This window comes from Pristis pectinata, chromosome 23 (genome assembly GCF_009764475.1).
Source record: "Pristis pectinata isolate sPriPec2 chromosome 23, sPriPec2.1.pri, whole genome shotgun sequence".
Lineage (NCBI taxonomy): Eukaryota > Metazoa > Chordata > Chondrichthyes > Rhinopristiformes > Pristidae > Pristis > Pristis pectinata.
The window spans coordinates 8,604,257-8,626,442 of record NC_067427.1 but is presented as its reverse complement, the minus strand read 5'-3'; the positions used below and the strand labels follow the sequence as shown (position 1 = coordinate 8,626,442).

At 45.4% G+C, this 22,186-nt stretch overlaps 1 protein-coding gene across 3 annotated transcripts in view; it reads left to right on the top strand.

Moving 5' to 3' along the window:
* The window catches only part of garnl3 (GTPase activating Rap/RanGAP domain like 3), a 351,911-nt gene that overhangs the window by 242,876 nt on the left and 86,849 nt on the right, over positions 1-22,186 (top strand). For all 3 annotated transcript variants that reach the window (XM_052036962.1, XM_052036963.1, XM_052036964.1), the window contains 3 exons: positions 13,742-13,850; positions 16,241-16,286; positions 19,016-19,122. In XM_052036962.1, coding sequence (XP_051892922.1) covers positions 13,742-13,850; positions 16,241-16,286; positions 19,016-19,122 — 262 coding nt within the window. The remainder of the gene's footprint in view (positions 1-13,741; positions 13,851-16,240; positions 16,287-19,015; positions 19,123-22,186) is intronic.

Below are 22,186 nucleotides of genomic sequence, written 5' to 3'. Positions count from 1 at the left end.
GGGCCATACTGTTCTATGTTATGTGCACTTGCTGACCCAGTCTATTCCATTGTCTCTATTCTTTTACTTTATTCTTAATGAGCTTGAGGAAAAGCAGGAGAAGTGTTTTCCAGATTTTTCCCACTATATCTTGGAAAGCGGCATTCTGTGTGTATCTGGTAAATGTCTATGCAGTATAGTGGGCTGTGCAGTTCATTATGTTTGTCCACCTAGAGTTGCCATAGTGCTGGCTTACTAGCAGCAAGGGCGGAGTGTGGAAGAGACAAAAAAATTGGTGTGGCTGCACCAGCTAAACACCACATGGCTCAGTCCCCTCCTGTGCATTAGTAAAACAAAGATTATTACAAACTTTTGCAGGTGTAAACACACCAAGAAACTGCTCATTGGCTGCTCGCCGGAGCTTGCTCTATGTGAACTGACTGCTGTGTTTCCCACCTTATTATCAACGTTTACTTCATTGGCTTTGAAAATGTGTTGTTTACGATATGTGGCCATCACTAACATTGCTGGTCAGACCACACTTGGAGTATTGTGTTCAGTTCTGGTCGCCTCATAATAGGAAGGATGTGGAAGCTTTAGAGAGGGTGCAGAGGAGATTTACCAGGATGCTGCCTGGATTGGAGAGCATGTCTTGTGAGGATAGGTTGAGTGAGCTCGGGCTTTTCTCTTTGGAGAGAAGGAGGATGAGAGGTAATTTGATGGAGGTGTACATGATGACAAGAGGCATCAAGTGGACAGTCAGAGACTTTTTCCCGGGGTGAAAATGGCTAACATGAGGGGGCATAATTTTAAGGTGATTGGCGGAAGGTATAAGGGGGATGTCAGGGGTAAGTTTTTTACCCAGAGAGTGGTGGGTGTGTGGAACGCACTGCCGGCAGAGGTTGTGGAGGCAGATACATTAGGGACATTTAAGAGACTCATGAATGATAGAAAAATGGTAGGGATGGGTTAGATGGATCTTACAGCAGGATAAAATGTTGGCACAACATTGTGGGTTGAAGGTCCTGTACTGTGCTGTAATGTTCTGTGTTCTAACGTGGCTGGAATTTATCGTCCATCTGTGGTTGCCCCTGAACTAAGGAGACTGATGGGAGCCAACTACATCGGTGGGTCTGGAGACACAAGGAAGCTGTACTGGGTAAGGATGGGGTCTTAATGCCATGGTCACCATTAGTGGATTTACTACAATGACTCGAATTTAATTTCCCCAGCTGCTGTGGCCAGATTTGAACCCATTGCCTCAGGATTAGTGATTTGGGCCACTGGATGCAAGTCCAGCAACCATAATGCTACCAGGTCCCTCATCTGAAGATGTGAAAAGTACAGTGGAAACAGAAAGCTTTCTTCCTGTAGAGAACTAGGTAAATTCTTGAAAGTGTGGAGAGTAAACTCTCATGGGGGAGTGTGCCGAACAGGATTTGTCTTTGAAAGAGCCAGTATGCACGTGATGGGTGTATAGCCTCCATCCAGGCTGCCCACTTTTATGAAATGTCTGCCCATGGACTTCCTTGGGCCAGTAGCTTAACTCTGCAAATGAGGTCTAGGAAACATCAGAAAAGATTCTGATATGGTTTCCTAGAAAGTTTTCCTTTAGTTAAATTGAATGCTATGAAATAAATCAAATTAACTCTGTTTTTTAATTCATTTCTCTTTGTACTGTCTGTGAAGTTAAAACAATTATGCTCCTAAGGCTTCCTGTGGCAAGACCTTACCAGCTCATTATGTTCAGCAATGTAATCGGGATGCATTCACTGTAAACTGTGGAGTTATTGGGTCCCAGGGGAAAGGAATGAGGAATGAGTTTTGATAAAATGAGATAAGGGGTGGTTTGCATCCATTTACATTGCTTAATTCACAAATTAGACAAATATGATAAAGAAAAGAACGATTTCTGAAAGCTCAAAGAGACAAATTAAGTCTGATAATTGTTTAGGGGTTTAGTCTTCTTCTGTGCTTCTCTAATTACATTGCACTTTTTATAACTGGCAGTGTTTTCTTATTAGCTGTGCTTTGGCAAGTGCAAGTTTTATTCTTACCATCATTATTAGCACTTGGATCATTAAGGACTTTCAGTGAAAGACGTCAGAATTCTCACTGGAACGGGGGCAGGTGAACAAGTGAATCAGGGAGCTGTGATCCAGTGCTGTTGAAGGATGGCACGTCCTCACTTTCTGCAGTCACATGAATTTCAAACGAGGCTGCAGTTAATTGGCCCCGTTTTGTCTTAATTGAAGTTTTCATCCTGTGCAAACACTGTGTATTGACAGCATTGTTGTCAGCTAATGGGTTAGAGATGGGGCACAGTGTATCTCTCACAGCAAGCAGCCTGTTGTTCAGCAAACAACATCAATCTATATGGAAAACACTGTTTAAAGAGTGGAGCCAACAGAAACTACACCGACTTCTGCCAATAAAAGCAGGGAAATTTCTCCAGGTAAAAAAAATGCAGTGACTGGAGAATAGTTCTACTCATTAAAACATTCTCAATCGTTTATTGCAAGGCAGCCACCAGGTTTGGTTAATGGATGAATTATCTAATCATCTGCCCCCTGGCTGGTTATATTGACAAAGGGACTGAGAGTGTAGTGACCCTTAGCCTGCTCCCCAAGTGGTGGCTAGTTATAACGTGAGGAAAATAGGTCATGCCTTGTTCCAGCTGGCTTTGCTTTATCTGAAGCAATAAGCAATCTGCTGGAGGAACTCAGCGGGTCGAGCAGCATCTGTGGGAGGAAAGGAATTGTCAATGTTTCAGGTCGAAACCCTGCATCATACTCTTGGATACCTCCTCATACCAACCCCTGGACCATGACCCCACTAGGCCACCATCTCCAGCACTGTCACAGATCTCATCACATTAGGATATCTCCCCTCCACAGCCTTTAATGTGATCATGCCCCAACCCTGGCACTGCTCACTTCTGTCTCTTACCCAAGACCCACAAACTGGACTGTCCTGGTAGGCCCATTGTTTCTGCCTATTCTTGTCCCACTGAACTTATCTCCTCATACCTTGACTCTATCCACTCCCTTCTCGCCTACATCCGGGACACTTTGCGTGCCCTCCATCATTTTAACAACGTCTGATTCCCTGGCCCCCACCACCTCATCTTCACAAAGTGTCCTGATACAGGGTTCTGAGCTGAACCCTCAACAGTTCCTTCCCCCCCCCCCACAGATGCTGAGCTCCCCCAGCAGATTGTTTGTTGCTCCAGATTCCAGCATCCATCTCCATTGCTTTCTCTGAATTTGCTTTAGCCACACACGGCACTGCTGTGGGCTGGCTCCTTCCCTGCGCCGTAGCCCACAACCTTGGTGGCTCAGCTGGTTTGTCCAGTAAAGGGGAGCTGCAGTAGCACGTTGACAAAATGGGGGATTTCCCCATCGGTCACTCAACGTCACCGCATCTCCTCAGGTCAGGAGTTGGTCACCTGTGGAGCCTTGAGTGGGACTCTCTGGACCTCTGAGCCCTGGTGGGGAGGAGGAGTGGGGTCTCGACTCCTGCTCCCTCCTGGCTTTCTGCTGAATCTGAGGCAACAGTAAGTGTCGGTTTTACAGGATATTCTCCCACATCCCTAATGTCCAAATACATTCAATGAGGAGGAAGCCCTGTCAACCCCTTCATTAATTCAGGTCAATCGGACACTAAAACGCAACTAGTTACATTCAGCGTATTAAAGGAACAATCCCTCATATTCCGCCTGGGCAGTCTCCAACTTGGCGACATGAACATCGAATTCTCAGACCTCCGGTAACCTCTCCCCCTCTTCCCCTTTGCTATTCTCTCTCCTCCTGATCCACCTGGCCCCCATCACCACCCCCCCTTCCCCTCCCCCACCCTCTCGATCTGCCCATCACCTGCACACTCCTCCCTCCGGTTCCCCTCCCCACCTCCCTCCCTCTATTCCATGTTTCACCTTCCTCTCCCATCAGATTCCATCATCTCCAGCCCTTGGCCACCTCCCCAGCTTCTGACATTACTCCCACTCTCCCCCCTCCCTCATCTGCTTATCACCCCCCCACCCCTTCACTTGGTACACCAATCACCTGCCAGTTTTTGCTCTGCCCCTTCCCTCCACCCTCTTATGGTGGCTATCTCCCCTCTTTCAATCCAGAGGACGGGCCTCGAGCCAAATCTCTGACGGTCCATTTCCCTCCAGAGATGCTGCCTGACCTGCTGAGTTCCTCCAGCTCCTTTGTTGCTTCAGGTTCCACCATCTGCAGTCCCTTCTGTCTACGTACAGCAACTGTCGTTGACTCAACCACGGCAACGTCAGATGCAGGGGGTTGGTTACAACCAATGTACTCAACGTCAGACCTGGTCAGTGGCAGTTTGAAGATGATGCGCGATGGTTCACAGGCTATTCCGCCTTCAGATGGTCACTTGATTGGATCACATCTGAGAGGGAAACAGATGACCCAACAAGGAGACCAAGTGCAAGGTCACCAGTCTGTCAGTACTGGGGTTACACCTGTTGGTCTGGCACTCTGAGTCCATTGAAGTCTTTGACGTGGAGCTGCAGACGGCAACTCTGCCATTACCACTGATTTACTGTAGACTTCTTTCAGGAGACTGAAAGTCTGCTATTGTTGGCTACTTCTCTTTTTTATGAGATTTTATCCTTTAGTTCACAAAAAAATGTATGCAACCAATTCATTGCATGAAGCAATGAGACAGGATTCTGGTAATATATTTGCAAACCCATATGTTACTGGTTGTTCACAGTGCAGCCTCATTTTCTTAATGCAGAACATTAACTGTGGCCTCTAATGTGTTCAGTACAAAAAGCACAGGACAGGTAACATTATACATTCATAATTCCTGTTCGTACAAAGATTTGTTTGGTGGTGAGGTGTGATCCAGTACATGCTGCACAGAGTTATAGAGCACTACAGCACAGAAACAGGCTCTTCAGCCCAACTAGTCCATGCCGGCCTGGTTTTCTGCCTCGTCCCATTTACCTGCACTCGGACCATATCCCCCCCATACCTCTGTCATTCATGCACCTATCCAAACTTATCTTAAATGTTACAATTGAACCTGCATCCAGCACTCCCACTGGCAGCTTGTTCCGCACTCGCACTGTCCTCTGAGTGAAGAAGTTCTCCCTCAGATTCCCCTGAAATATTTCACCTGTCACTCTACACCTATGATCTATAATTCTAGTCTCACCCAACCTGAGGGGAAAACTTTCCCTACCTGTTGTGCCCACCCCTTCAGGGTATTGGTATTGGTAATGTCACTTGTACCGAGGTACAGTGAAGAACTTGCCTTGCACACCGATCGTACAGGTCAATTCATTACACAGTGCACTTACATTGAGTTAGTACAGAGTGCATTGATGTAGTACAGGTAAAAACAATAACAGTACAGAGTAAAGTGTCACAGCTACAGAGAAACTGCAGTGCAATAAGGTGCAAGGTCACAACAAGGTAGATCGTGAGGTCAGAGTCCATCTCATCATATAAGGGAACTGTTCAATAGTCTTATCACAGTGGGGTAGAAACTGTCCTTAAGTCTGGTGGTACGTGCCCTCAGGCTCCTGTATCTTCTACCCGATGGAAGAGGAGAGAAGAGAGAATGACCCGGGTGGGTGGGGTCTTTGATTACGCTGGCTGCTTCACCAAGGCAGCGAGAGGTAAAGACAGAGTCCAAGGAGGGGAAGCTGGTTTCTGTGACGCACTGGGCTGTGTCCACAACTCTCTGCAGTTTCTTGTGGTCCTGGGCAGAGCAATTGCAGTACCAAGCCGTGATGCATCCAGATAGGATGCTTTCTATGGTGCATCATGAAAACCCAGGGTGACGCTCCAGTTTAATATTGAGGGAGCTCCCCGCCAGCTTCACCCACCTCCTCTGCTTTCTTCGGCAGCTCCTCTAGATTGAGGGTCACTTGCTTCCACTCCTGTTGTGCGGGATCTGAGGTGACTGATGAGACTAAGGTGGGACCTGCAGACATGGGGCAGGAGGAACCTGACGGGACGGGACGGGACGGGTGGGTGGGTATTGGTGCATTTCTTCTGCTGACCAAGCAGGGCTTCTGTTTACTCCCATGCGTGGTTTCAGCTTTCTCAACTCCATTCTGAATGTTGCTCCTGGGCCAGGGATTCCCAGGAGCCAGTCAGAATGTTGCGCTTTTCAATGAGGTCTTGAGAAGATCCTTGAATCTTTTTCTCTTCCGGCCTGATAATCCCTTCCCATGACAGAGCTCAGAATAGGAGTTTGTGTTGGACATGTGAGTGACATTAGGTCTGGTCCAGATGTGGGGTCTCGACCCGAAACACCGACTGTCCATTTTCCTCCACAGATGCTGCCTGAGCCGCTGAGTTCTTCCAGCATCTTGTTTGTTGCTCCAGATTCCAGCATCTGCAGTCCCTGGTGTCTCCTGAATGGGATTAATGTAGGATTACTGTAAATGAGTAAATGATGGGCGGCATGAACTTGGTGGGACGGAGGGCCCGTTCCCTGCTGTCCCTCTGTGTGACTGTATAACTGGTCAGTTCTAATTCTGGTCACCAACCTGAAACATTAGCTCTGTTTCTCCCTCCACAGATGCTGCCTGACCTGCTGAGTGTTTCCAGCAGTCTCAATTATTAGCTGCAGATCTACACCATTTGCAGCTTCACCTCAGTTCCAGCAACACATATTTTTCTTTTTTCCCCTTCTGTTTTAATTCACCTCCGTCAGTATACATCCCCTGCCGGCAGACCCTCTGTGGTTAACAAACTTTCATGGTCCCTCTCAGCCAGGACCACTTTCGAGTCTCTTTTTCTCCAACTTCCTCTCCACCCTCGACTTTCCTTGCAACTTAAGGCATGCTTGAGGTGCAGTTTCTCCCAGTTCTGAAGAAAGATGATCAACCTGAAATGTCCTCTGTTTCTCCCTCCATTGCTACTGCTGAGTAGTCCCATAATTTTCTGCTTTGATTACCCACTTGGGTAAAACCACTTTTAGGTGTGATTTGTGCCAAGAAATGTGCACAAATAAATGCAGTTTTTAGGCCAACAGGTTTTTCAGATTTTTGACTGGAACTATGACTTCAAGAATGAATATAATTCGGGTTGTCTGACCAAACAAGGGTGCAGTTGGCCGCACTGGTGTCATTATGTTTTAATATTTCTGAATCAGGTAATTCTTCACCTGTTAGCTTGGTTGCCTTTACAGTGGTGGTGTGGCCCAGTGGCCCAGTAGAGCTGCTACCTCACAGCTCCAGTGACCCAGGTTCAATCCCGATCTCTGGTGCTGCCTATGTGGAGCTTGCGTGTGACTGTGTGGGTTTCCTCCGGGTGCTCTGGTTTTCTCCCACATCATAAAGACAAGTGGGTAATTGGCTGCTGTAAATTGCCCCAAGTGTGCAAGTGAGTGGCAGAATCTAGGGGGAGTTAATGGGAATGTGGGAAGAATAAAATAGGATTAACGTACAATTAATGCAGATGGGTGCTTGATGGTACAGACTCAGGGCCTGTTTCTGTGTTGTATGACTCTATGACCCTTTGACCTTCTAACACCAGTTAGAAAGACTGACACTGATTGCCTGATATTTAGCTACAGGCATGAGGTGAGAAACAGCTCTTTGAAAATTATTATAAAATTAATTGAAGCAATGGTGAACTTCAGACCTATATCTTTGTAAATCAATTGCACGGGACATTTTATCAGATGCTGCACTGTGCCTTGAATTTAATATTTGACCCTAGGCTTTCCAACTGAAGATCAATTGATGTTCAATTAAAATGCTGGTAATTAATTATGGTACTTTTCCCTGGCATCCTTTTTTAAATTTCGGAGCTTTGAAGAGTATCCCACTTCAAAGAACCTGACAGATCTGAGCAACTGGAAGAAAGAATCTCAAAAGAGTGGAGAAAAGTTAGTTCTGGAAAATCCTTTTCTCTGTTTATAGCTCACATAACTGTGTAGAAATTCATGAATGCATCACCGGTGTGTTCATTTATATCCGTTTCCCACACGATACATGAATGTTGTATCATGACAAATCATTTTTAAGGCACCAAATTACTCTTTGATCTATTAGAGTTCGCTATCCAAGGCAGCAACTGAGTTTCCTTCTTTAAATGCTGATGGAACCTATCATTTCAGATCGCTACTATTTCTGCCTTGAAATTCATTCCTCTTGGGGCAATGTATTCTTCATTCATTGAAATCAATAGGCTGAGTCTTAGCGAAGTACTGTTCCAATATTTAACATGATCAACCAAGGATACATTTCTAGGCATCTGTCTTTTCGTTATTGTTTTCATTTCTTTCCTAAGAACGTCCCCCACTCTTGCTGCCCTTGCTTTTTATAGTTACCAATTCACATCTGACCCTCTATGCTTGCTCACAGTTGTCAGTTACTTTTCTTCTCATTATTCTTGCCTGCAAACTGACAGAGTCAACACAAGCTAGCTTCTGTAGCGTATATTTGCAGAAAGTAGTACGCAGTTTTGCTTCTCGCTCAGAACCATCTCCAGTTAGGTCATTAGGTGTCATACCATGGTGAAGAATTTGTAGAGAGAGAGGTGATATTTCTGCTCTGCTGCATTCAATACGTAGTCAATCAACAATGCAATCCCGTTGCTAAAGTTCGTGACATTTGAAGTATTGGCTGAGCCTTTTGATGACACTTTATTCTTGTTATTTCTGTTTTCCAGGAAAGAACTTATTGTATTGTTTTATTAAAAGAAACCATTGCCTTTTGGTGAAGGCTTCCGGTTCTTTAGTCAACATCTTTTCTTCATTTTGAAAGCTGATAAGATTTTACACGGCAAAGTTCTGTGCTGAAACTCCAGTGCTGTATTAGGGGTGTGCTGCACTGTCTGGAGTGCCAGCTTTTGGATATGATATTAAACTGAGGTCCCATCTGCTGTTTGGAGGGGATGCAAAAGATCTCATGTCATGCTTTTAAAGAACAAGGGAGTTTCCCCAATGTTTTGATGAGCATTTATCTTGATACTACTAAAACGAGGGATCTTTGTGTGCATTTCGTCTGTGTGCATTTTCTACATTACAACATAAGCTGTTGTCAGAGGTATTGCATTAGAACATAGAACACTACAGCACAGTACAGGCCCTTAAGCCCATGATGTTGTGCCGACATATTATCCTGCTCTAAGATCTATCTAACCCTTCCCTCCCACATAGCCCTCCATTTCTCTATCATTCATGTGTCTACCTAAGAGTCTCTTAAATGTCCCTAATGTATCTGCCCCCACAACCTCTGCCGGCAGTGCGATCCACGCACCCACCACTCTCTGTGTAAGAAACTTACCCCTGACATCCCCCTTATATCTTCCTCCAATCACCTTAAAATTATGCCCCCTTATGTTAGCCATTTTCGCCCTGAGAAAAGTCTCTGACTGTCCACTCAATCTATGCCTCTTATCATCTTGTACACCTCCATCGAGTCACCTCTCATCCTCCTTCTCTCCAAAGAGAAAAGCCCTAGCTCACTCATCCTATCTTCATAAAACATGCTCTCCAATCCAGGCAGCATCCTGGTAAATCTCCTCCGCACCCTCTCTAAAGCTTCCACATCCTTCCTATAATGAGGCAACCAGAACTGAACACAGTACTCCAAGCGTGGTCTAACCAGAGTTCTATAGGGCTGCAACATTAACTCATGGCTTTTGAACTCGATACCCCGACTAACGAAGGCCAACACGCCATATACCGTTTTAACAACCCTTTAACCTGCGCGGCAAACTTGAGGGATTTATGGACCTGGACCCCAAGATCCCTCTGTTCCTCCACACTGCCAAGAGTCCTGCCATTAACCTTGTATTCTGCCTTCAAATTCGATCCTCCAAAGTGCATCACTTCACTCTTCCGGGTTGAACTCCATCTGCCACTTCTCAGCCCAGCTCTGCATCCTATCAATGTCCTGTTGTAACCTACAGCAACCTTCTACACTGTCCCCAACACCACCAACCTTCGTGTCATCTGCAAACTTACTAACCCACCCTTCCACATCCTCATCCAAGTCATTTATAAAAATCACAAAGACCAGGGTTCCCAATACAGATCCCTGTGGAACACCACTGGTCACCGACCCCCAGGCAGAATACGCTCCATCTACAGCCACCCTCTGTCTTCTATGGGCAAGCCATTCTGAATCCACGCAGCCAAGCTTCCCTGGATCCCATGCCTCTTGACTTTCTGAATGATCCTTCCATGAGGAACTTTATCAAGCGCCTTACTAAAATCCATGTACACCACATCCACTGCTCAACCTTCATCAATGTGCTTTGTCACATCCTCAAAGAATTCAGTGAGGCTCATGAGGCACAACCTGCCCCTCACAAAGCCATGCTGACTGTCCCTAATCAGCCTATGCTTCTCCAAATGCCTATAAATCCTGTCTCTAAGAATCTCCTCCAGTAATTTGCCCATCACTGAAGTAAGACTCACTGGTCTGTAATTCCCAGGGTTTACCCTATTCCCTTTCTTAAACAAAGGAACAACATTTGCCATCCTCCAATCACCTGGCACTACTCCTGTGGCCAGTGAGGATGCAAAGATCATCGCCAAAGGCGCAGCAATCTCTTCTGTTGTTTCCCGTAATAACCTTGGATATATCCCATTTGGCCCCAGTGATTTAGCTATCCTATACTTCAGCCCATCCAACTGACTGCAATTTTGCCATTTCAACTGCCTGTCCTTCCTCACAATCTTTCTACACACTGTATCTACTTGTACACTAAATGCACCAACCTCTAACCTATCACTTAGGTTCCAATCCCCCTGCCAAACTGGTTTAAACCATCCCCAACAGCACTAGCAAACCTGCCCGCAAGAATATTGGTCCCCCTCTGGTTCAGGTGTAACCCGTCCCTTTTGTACAGGTCGTACCTTCCCCAGAAGAGATCCCAATGATCCACAAATCTGAAACCCTGCCCCCTGCATCAACTCCTCAGTCATGCATTCATCTGCCAAATCAACCTATACTTGCCCTCACTGGCACAGGCAGCAATTCAGAGATTACTACCCTCGAGATCCTGCTTTTCAGCTTCCTCCCTAGCTCCCTATATTCCCTCTTCAGGACCTCATCTCTTTTCCCACCTATGTCATTGGTACCAACATGTACCACAACTTCTGGCTGTTCACCTTCCCCCTTCAGAATGCTGTGGACCTGATCCAAGACGTCCCAGACCCTGGCACCCAGAAGGCAACATACCATCTGGGAGTCTGTTTCACGTCCACAGAACCTCCTGTCTGCCCTCCCTTACGATTGAATCCCCTATCACTACCGCTCTCCTCTTCTCCCCCCCCTTCCCCTCTGTGCCATGCAACCAGGCTCAGTGCCAGACACCAGGTTACTGTGGCTTTCCCCTGGTAGGTTTCCCCCCCCTCCCCACCCCCCCAACAGTTTCCAAAGCGGTATACCTGTTATTCAGGGGAACGGCCACAGGGGTACTCTGCACTACCTGCCTATTCTCCTTCCTTCTCCTGACAGTCACCCAGCTACCTGCCTCTTCCAACATACGATTAAGCCATTTCTTTAATTGCTGTTGCATGAGTGGGCTAGAAACAGCCTCAACCACAAAACAATTGAAGTATCTTTGGCAGCCAGTTAAACTCTGCCCCAGCTATACCAGCTGTCAAATATACCAAGCCCTATAACTGTTTCTGGAATTGGAATTGGAATTGGAATTGATTAGTTTATTATTGTCACTTGTACCAAGGTACAGTGAAAAACTTGTCTTGCATACTGTTTATACAGACCAATTCATTACAACAGTGCATTGAGGTAGTACAAGGTAAAACAATAACAGAATGCAGAATAAAGTGTTAGAGTTACAGAGAAAGTGCAGTGCAGGTGGACAGTAAGGTGCAAGACCATAACGAGGTAGATTGAGAGGTCAAGGGTCCATCCTATCGTACTAGGGAACCATTCAATAGTCTTATAACAGCGGGATAGAAGCTGACCTTGAGCCTGGTTGTATGTGCTTTCAGGCTTTTGTATCTTCTGCCTGATGGGAGGGGGGAGAAGAGAGAAAGTCCGGAATGGGTGGGGTCCTTGATTATGCTGGCTGCTTTAGCGAGGCAGCAAGAAGTGTAGACAGAATCCATGGAGGGGAGGCTGGTTTCCGTGATGTGATGAGCTGTGTCCACAACTCTTTGCAGTTTCTTGCGGTCATGGGCAGAGCAGTTGCCATACCAAGCTGTGATGCATCCAGATAGGATACTTTTTGTGGTGCATCGATAAAAGTTGGTGAGTGTCAAAGGGGACATGCCAAATTTCTTAAGCCTCCCGAAGAGGTAAAGATGCTGGTGAGCGTTCTTGGCCATGGCCTCAATGTGGTTGGACCAGGACAGGCTATTGGTGATATTCAGTCCTTGAAGCTCTCAACCCTCTCGACCTCAGCACTGTTGATGTAACAGGAGCATGTGCACCGCCCCTCTTCCTGAAGTCAATGACCAGCTCTTTTGCTAACATTGAGGGAAAGGTTGTTGTCGTGACACCATGTTACCAAGCTCTCTATCTCCTTTCTGTACTTCGACTCATCGTGAGGTATGGCCCACTACGGTGGTATCATCTACAAACTTGTAGAATGTCTCTGATGTTCAGAGGCATTCAAAAACTTTGTAAGTTCTGCCTTGCGTTCCCCAGGATGCTCCCACATACAGCTCCACCTCAATATGTTTATTCACCTCTGGTCTAGCTGCTAATTTCCCCTGGCGCTCAAATTAATTAATTAATGCACCTTATTAATTAAATATTCTTTCTGGTCAATCACACATGCGTACGCATAGCAAGAATTTTCCACAGAGTAATGCAGCCTTATCTTGCAGTGAAGAACTCAGACTGATCGCTCTCATCCCACAGTAATATACTGGAGTTTCCTGAAACCTGCAGTTAGTGTAGGGGTAACTCTACCATGCCATCAATAGTGAGTGGCATAATGATATCACTACTGACGGCTTATCTTATTCAGCCTATTTGCCACTTATAATAAAAGCTCCAGTGTCAGTAAATATCAATATGACAGTCACAGCAATTTGCTCTCCGTGCTGGGCCTAATTCAAACTCATGGTGTACGTTTTTGATGGATACAAAGATCTCGTGAAACAAAGGACTGCAGATGCTGTAAGCTGCAAGTGATGTAGCACCAGAGAGGAACGTGCACTGACACAGCTGGAGGCTTTGAGTCGTACCTTTCAATTTGGGCATTTTTATTGAGTAGTGAAACAACAAGCAAAATGGCCATAGTTTGAAGTGAATTAATGCCAAGGCAAAGTACCACCAGGGCTGGAAGTCTGAGGCAAAATACTAGTAATGCTTACCAAATCAGGCAGCATCTGCACACTGGGAAGTTAATTAGTTAATTGGCAATGAACTACACAATAACCACATCCTTAACCTTTATAGATCTCCCAGTGTCGACCTACTGTCCAAAGTTGTCCCAGTCCTAGATGGTGAGCTCCCTGTGTGGTGGTGTGGGGTTGGTTGACCCATTGCCAAATACCAAGTGACCCAGCAACCAATCTGTTCAAGTACTGATAAATACCAAATGCCTTCCTTCCTTGCGATGCTCACAAAAGGGATGACCCATGTGTGTCGTCAATAATGACTTAAATCCAGGAAAGAAGTTGGGTGAATTGGCGAATGGTTCAAACCTTTCCTTCCATAGGTGGCAGGGTATTTGTTGAAAAAAGTAAATTGAGGTCTATAAAGAAGATTTCTTCATCTCTGGGCTGCAGGGCAATGGATGTTAACTGACATAAGTTCTGAATCTTTGCTTTTCAGGTGGAGAGGAAACGACATATTGGGAATGACATTGTAACCATAGTGTTCCAAGAAGGAGAGGACTCATCGCCATCCTTCAAACCGTCTATGATCCGTTCACACTTCACACGTATCCTCTTTGCTTGTGCTCAGTTCTGGTCGCCTCACTACAGGAAAGATGTGGAAGCCATAGAGAGGGTGCAGAGGAGACTTACAAGGATGCTGCCTGGAATGCAGAGCATGCCTTATGAAAGCAGGTTGAGGGAACTCGGCCCTTTCTCCTTGGAGAGACGGAGGTTGAGGGGGGACCTGATAGAGGTGTATAAGATAATGATAGGTATGGATAGGGTAGATAGTCAGAGGCTTATCCCCAGGGCTGAATTGGTGGCCACAATAGGACATAGGTTTAAGGGACAATAGGGAGTAGATATAGAGAAGATGTCAGGGGTAAGTTTTTTACTCAGAGAGTGGTGAGTGCGCGGAATGGGCTGCCGGAAACGGTGGTGGAGGCGGATACGATAGGGTCTTTCAAGAGACTGTTAGATAGGTACATGGAGCTGAGTAAAATAGAGGGCTATGGGTAAGCCTAGTCATTTCTAGGGTAGGGACATGTTCGGCACAGCTTTGTGGGCCGAAGGGCCTGAATTGTGCTGTGGTTTTTCTATGTTCTGTGTTTCTATGTACTAATGTCACAGTGAATAGACTGGATGAAAGCCTTTGGTCTGAAGATCTGTGCCCGCTTTAGATTGCCTTCTTCCTCTTTTCTACACCATCCGCTAACCCAGTACCTCTCGGTATTGGAGACAACCTTTTTAACCCTAATGCTTTGCAAAGAGCTTTGTCAATACTGGAATCTGGAGCAAGGTGGCTGAAGATCTCTGGGCCAGTTTGAGATCCCTCGATCTGCTCCCATGGGCTGTGGCGAACTGGCCTGTGACTATTGCAGTGTAAAAAGGCAAGCTCTGCAGTTGCATTGTCTGCTCACCAATGGACTAAACAGGAGAGCTCAGTTTAGTTGGTGTAGCATTGTTCAAGGGTGTGTTTGCAACCCTTCTAATGTTTTTCCATCCTGCTGGTGAAGGCGAGAATGGTGGCTGGGGTAGTGAAGTGAGGCTGTTTAAATAGAGGATGTGGTTTGGGGCACAAAAGCAACACCCTGAGTATAACTTCATAAGCCCACACTGAAGGACATTCAGTGTTGCAACCTGTTAATTATTGACAGTTCTCCTAAGACCTGTGCCCTCTACTGCCTGGAAAACAAGAGACATTTTTCTCAGATTTGACTCATTAACCTAATGATGCCTAGTTACACTAATCCCTTCTGCCTGCACATGGACTAGATCCCTCCATTCTCTGCATATTCATGTACTTATCTAAGAGCCTCTTAAACGCCTCTATTGTAGCTGCCTCCACCACCACATTCCAGGCACCCCTCACTCTCTGTGTAAAAAAATTTGCCCCGCGCATCGCCTTTGAACTTTCCCTCTCTCACCTTCAATGCATGCCCTCTGGTATTAGACATTTTGACCCTGGGAAAAAGATACCGGCTGTGTAGTCTATCTCTCCCTCTCGTAATTTTATATAGTTCTATCAGATCTCCCCTCGGCATCCAACGCTCTAGAGAAAACAACCCAAGTTTGACCAGCCTCTCCTTATAACACCTACTGATAAATTGGGGCCTGTGTGACTCTATGACTAAGTTTGCTTCTAGAAGCTCCTTTGTCATTTTGAGTGGTTCCGGGGAGGTGTGGCCTTGGGATTCCGAGAGGGACTGACTGACAGCGTGGATGTGAAGATACTGCTGCCTGAGGATGGAGATTTTAGAAGTAGGATCTAGTCTCAGGGTAAGGGTTGGCCATTTTAGACCGAGATGAAGAGAAATTTCTTTATACAGCTGTTTGCAAATGTGTGGAATTGCTGAGGATGCTCAGCCGATGAGTAAGTTCAAAGTTGAGAGTTATAGATTTTTAGACTTCAATGAATTTGGGAATGGGGCAGGAATATGGACTTGAGGTAGAGGATTAGCCATAATCCTGTTGAATAGAGGAGCAGGGTAGAGGGGTCAACCGGGCAACTCCTGTTTCAGGAATGCAGTAGGTTTTAATATATTTTCTGTTTGGGAAGGTCACTCAGAAAATGATTTATTCCCCTATTAGATTCAGAAACCAAGTGCAAATAAACAACATAATTTTATCAGATTTTACTCACTTCGTGAATTAACCAGCATTGTATTGTGAATTGTCACTGGGATAAAAATATAGAATTGAAAAGTTGAAAACTCATTAAAATGTAAATATTCCATGTGGCAAACAATTTGAGTTGAGAACTTAGTTTGGAGATATTTTGTCAGTTATGATTAAATAACTAAATCATATCCTTAAATTGGAGCTAATATAGCCATGAGTAAATTAACTCAAATATTCTTTGAACAATTGTCTATGATTGTTTGTTAATATCTCTTAACACCACTACTTTTAATTAATATGAAAAATGTGATTATTTCTTTAGCTTCTGTCACAGATATTTTTGCCTTAGTTCGATATAACAAACAAAATGACAGCTACCGGTAAGTCTTTGTTTTATGTTACAAAGGACAAGGGAAGGGCAGTGTTGCTGGAGGGGTAAGGAGGAAGGGGTGAGGTTTAGCGTTGCTACATATTGGAGTGACTTTGTTGCACCTTGCTCTGACGCTGCAGAAACCAGCCATCTCAACCACTGTTCATTCCCTCGAGCACAGCCGAGAGCTGATCTTTTGGTTGTTTTCCACTGAAAGGTAGTAAATAGTGGCCAAACATCTTGTTGCAAGGAAAATAAGCAATGGAGGGGGAATCCACACAATTAAAAGAGGGACTGGAGTAAGCATCCGTGGAAAGACACGGTCACTTTACTACAAGCAACTCTGATTTATGGTTCCAGTGCAGAATTCCCCACAACCTGACCACGGTCACACACATAAGGACCTCTCCCTTGCAAGTCCATTTTGCTCACTGTTCCTCCTTTGATTTTTACAACAATCCAGGAAGAAACCCCAAATCCCAGTACAATGAAGTCCCAATAACACTTTGCCCGGTTCCCGTAAAGTTCCATTAAAATTTAACGCTCTGGTCATACTGGTCATTTTTACACCCCTGAAGGGAGTAAATTTATCTACCCCTTTAGAAGATTTTATAAATCCCAGTCAGTGGAGAAAGTGTCATCCTTATTTCCCTTCTGCCAGTGCAGATATCTGACTTGGATTAATTTGTGACCCTCATCTTGTCATCACTGATACTTAGGGCTTGAAGTCTTCTTTGGTTTTTATTTTTGGTTCAGTTCTTCACTTGGTATTAGAGATCAGAAAGATCAGGTATGTTCAGTTATTAATCAAAACTTCACTCTGGAGATCTGTCAACTGCTGCTCTCTGCAGAACTAAGGGAAATGGCAAAAGTGATAATTATAGACCAGCTCAGATCTTGCGCCAGTTATTTCCTCACCAACATTTTCTTTCACGTAATTGTTTTTTTGCCGCATTCCCACAATTCTCACAACATTAAAGCTGGCCATTTGGCCCATCGAGTGCATCAGAGCAATCCCATCGATCCCATTTCCCCACTTCCCTGTAATCTGCTCTCCCTCACATGCCCAATTCCCTCCTAATTCCCCCAAGCACAGGAACAGCCCTTTGACCCTCCACCTCGACCATCAAGCATGCATTTTAACCCAATCCCATTTTATACTCCCCACACTTCCATCAGCTCCTCCAATTCAGCCACTCACCTACACCAGGGGCAATTTACAGCAACCAATTAACCTACCAACCTGCACATCTTTGGGCTGTGGGAGGAAACTGGAGCACCCAGAACACACCCAGGTGGTCACAGGGAGAGCGTGCAAACTCCACACAGCACTGAAAGTCAGGATTGAACCCAGGTCGCTGTGGGGCATCAGCACTACCTGCTGCGCCATGGTACTTACACACAGGACTTTAGTTGTTTCACATATTTTCCACTGCCAAGCTGCTGACTCAAGACATTTTCTGTTAGTGGTGTGAAAGAGCATACAACATAGAACATTACAGCACAGTACAGGCCTTTCGGCCCACAATGTTGTGCTGACATTTTATCCTGCGCTAAGATCTATCTAACCCTTCCCTCCCACATAGCCCCCCATTTCTCTATCATTCATGTGCCTATCTATGAGTCTCCTAAATGTCCCTAATGTATCTGCCCCCACAACCTCTGCCGGCAGTGCTTTCCACGCACCCACTACTCTCTGTGTAAAAAATTTACCTCTGACATCCCCCTTATACCTTCCTCCAATCACCTTAAAATTATGCCCCCTCGTGTTAGCCATTTTCACCCTGGCAAAAAGTCTCTGACTTCCACTCAATCTTTGCCTCTTATCATCTTGTACACCTCTATCAAGTCACCTCTCATCCTCCTTCTCTCCAAAGAGAAAAGCCCTACCTCACTCAACCTATCCTCATAAGACACGCTCTCCAATTTAGGCAGCATCCTGGTAAATCGCCTCTGCACCCTCTCTAAAGCGTCCACATCCTTCCTATAATGAGGCGACCAGAACTGAACACAATACTCCAAGTGTGGTCTAACCAGAGTTCTATAGAGCTGCAACATTACCTTGCAGTTCTTGAACTCAATACCCTGACTAATGAAGGCCAGCACTCCATCCGCCTTCTTAACAACCCTATCGACCTGCATGGCAACCTTGAGGGATCTATGGATGTGGACCCCAAGATCCCTAGTTCCTCCACACTGCTAAGAGTCCTGCCACTAACCTTGTATTCTGCCTTCAAATTCGATCTTCCAAAGTGTATCACTTCACACTTTTCAGGGTTGGACTCCATCTGCCACTTCTCAGCCCAGCTCTGCATCCTGTCAGTGTCCTGTTGTAATCTACAGGATGTTTTACCTCCTTGGGTCATTCTTAAAAGATAAATGAATGTAAATGTAAATGTAGACACTTGCTGCCAGCACAGAAAAGAAGTGGAAAATGAGGAGGGCTTTGAGTGTTTACTTGCTTTTGATCAGTGATAATTGAACAGTTTAAACTCTGCTGATTTTAACGGTGCCCAAGGCAGGTGAAATTACTGTTGGCTCCATTTTGTACTGCCGGCAGACGTCAGAAATGTTTGTTTCCCTCCTTGTGTAAAAAAAGCGAAATATTTAAAGTGATCAAATTGCAAAACAAATGACCTAACACACCACTGATGGGTGTTGGGCAGCTGCACTGAGGGATGGGCTTAATGCTGTTGACTGTTCAACTTCTGTTGATATCTACTCATTTTGGTTTAACAGACTTAAGATATTTTCCGAAGAAAGTGTCCCACTGTTTGGACCACCTCTACCTTCTCCACCAGTGTTTACAGATCATCACGAGTTCAGGGACTTTGTATTAGTCAAATGTAAGTCTGCCTTTCCTGTTTATCATTGGAAAAGCATTCCATTCTATGGGCCAAGGCACTACGCAGGTTATGAATACCATAAAATACCATGGTCTTGGCACCAATAAAAAGAAGGTAACAAGTTATTGCATGCAAAGTGAATCTGAACCTGGAGCAGGTCTGAGCTGGGGCAACGGGGGGCAGGGGGTGTCTGTAGGTCAGGGGGTGGGGGAACCATTGGGAGGGGTGAGTTGGGAGTTATGGTGGGAGGGGATCCAAGGAGAACAGGTGAGAAAAAAAAATTAATGGATCACCCCCTTGTTGTGCTCCCAGCTCTGGGCTAGGAATTTAAATGGAGGTCCCATATAAAGGCCATAGAGCACGGAAACAGGCCCTTCGGCCCAAATGGTCCATGCTGACCAAGATCCCCATCCAAGCTAGTCCCATTTGGCCATGTTTGGCCCATAACCTTCTAAACCTTCCCTTTCAATGTAGCCATCCAAGTGTCTTTTAAAGGTTGATATTGTACCTGCCTCAACCATTTCCTCTGGCCGCTCGTTCCACATATGTACCACCCTCAAGTTGCCCCTCAGGTTCCTATTAAATCTCTTCCCTCTCACCTTAAACCTGCTCTAGTTCTTGATTCTCCAACCCTGGGAGAAAGACTGAGTTCATTCACCCTGTCTTTGCCTAAGTAGCACTGTGGCCTGGTTGTTCTGGGAATGACCAATGATAGGCGCTCCCTGGGATGATGCAACTCAATTGTCCTCAGCGATGGTCCGGAAGGGAATGGTGGACAACATTGGCTGCAAGAGTGTGTCAGGACCGTAAGTGCCCAGTTGATGTTCCAAGGTGATGCAATTTGACCTGGAAGTGGTTGCAGTCATGTTCCACTTGGGAGGACAAGCCTAAATGAAGGAGGAACAATGAAGAACGGACTTCCCATCGGGCTTTGGCAGCGAGCTTACTTCAACGGCTGCAGAATACGCAAAGATATAACAAGGGTTGATAAAGCCAGCTCTGCATGTGCTGGGTTCCCCTGGTCATCAGTGTTAGTGGGAGGTGGGTACACTGAGGAGCGTGCAGTGGGGTGCGAAGGCCTGCTCTGGTGATAGGGCCCCTGAGATCCGTACACCTCCCTCCGCTTGCGACGTCTGCTCAACCAGACTGGTCCACCTGAGGTGCCCAACTGTTAGAACTTTTTATATTTCCCATTTTGAAGAACTTACCTGCAGGAATCACAATCCACGCACAGAAATAAACCGTGTTTCTTTAGGGCCAGAGGGGTCATTAGTCGTAATTATGAGCAAATCATTCGGAGCTAGACAAAATACTGAGCTGGGCCCGGCCTCCAGCTTGCCACAACCTGAAAATTGGATGGAGCGTCTTCGACCTGGAGGTTGACTCTGGTTCTCTTCCCACAGACACAGCCTGACCTGCTGAATATTTCCGACATTTTCTGTTCTCAGGTTGGCACAGCCTGACCTGTCTTGCCCCAAACCCAAATATCCACCCAAGGTAACCCAAACCCAACATTTGGTTGACTTCCATTGGTTGAAGGTCAAGTAACCAGGCGTCACTGCCGAGATTTCTCTTTTGTAAGTACCTCCTGACCATATGTGCTCCTAAACATTCCACCACCCTGCCCTTGAAGACACATTTAGTGTGAGACTCAATGCCCCTGACCCTTAGATTCCTCCCTAAGTAAAGACAGTACACTTTTCCATCCCAGGCCTCAGATACCACCATCCCCTCTGCCCCTCTGAAGAGGAGGTGCCAGAATGTCCCAAGTTTCCCGACCTAGCCAAAACGAGCAGATTTACAACCACAGAGTGATATTTCACTGTTATCCTGATGATCTCAGAACTTTCTTTGAAACAGAACATGACATTAATGAGTGAATTAATTTTGTTTATGCGTCTTCACTGATCCCAACCTATATAAGAAGTGCTGGAAATACTCAGGTGGTCAGGCAGTGCCAATTGGGAGAGAAAGAGAGTTAACAGTCCAGGTTACTGACTTTTCATCAAAACCGTTCTGATAGAAAGTCATTGATGTGAAATATTAACCCTGCTTTTTTCTCCACAGATGCTGTCTGAGCTGCTGAGTATTTCTAGCACTTTAATTTCAGATTCCCTGTATCTGTACAATTTTGCTTTTGGTTCACTGATGCTAAACTATTTTTTTCCCTCAGAATCAGAATCATCTTCAAATGTTGAGAGGTCTAATCATCTCGCTTTCATTTCCCTGTGTTTGGCTTTTTCCATAACTTGTGTGGGAATTCTAAAGTGATGTAATTAATCAGCTGGTTTGATGGCTCCTTTCTGTTGAACTTTTCCTTGTAATAATTCATCCTGTCCTCTTGTGTGGATGACTCATTACAGACTTTACTGGGGAGAAAAAGAACTGCAGAAATCTCAAATAAAAAGAGAAAATGCCGGGAAAATAGCAGGTCAGGAAGCATCTGCGAGGAGAGGAACAGTCAATGAATTGGGTCCTTGATCGTTTGTCAGAACTGGAAAGAGAGAGAAAAACAAGTCAGATGTCAGTAGGGGAGAAGGTAGCAGAGGGATGTGTAGAACAAAGGGGATATCTGTGTCACATACTAGACATTAAGAACCTATCCTCTGAATGAATTAAAACCCACACCAAGAAATGGCTGTAGTTTTTGCTACCAGCCTACCTAAGTTCCCCTCAAGATTGTACTTAACATCTCCCCCTACTGCTACATTCCTAATGCCTTAGCTTCACGCTTAACCCTTTGATATTGCTTGATTATACCCTGTCCCTCAATGAATATACGAACTAGTTTTCAAGTGCTGTGATAAAGAGGGTCCAACGTGACTGGATATTCCTGGGTGGAAATTTGTGTTTGTCATATGACTCAGACAGCCTCTGCACTGGGATAAATGAGGCGGAGTTACGAAGAATGTAACATGATCTTATTGAAACACAAGTTCCTGAGAGACAAGACACTGAGAGGATGTTTCCTCCAGTAGGGGAACTCAGATTTACGGACACTGATCTCAGCCTGAGGGTTGGTTAAAAAGTGAAGATGCTGGAAATACTCAGCAGGTCAACTTTT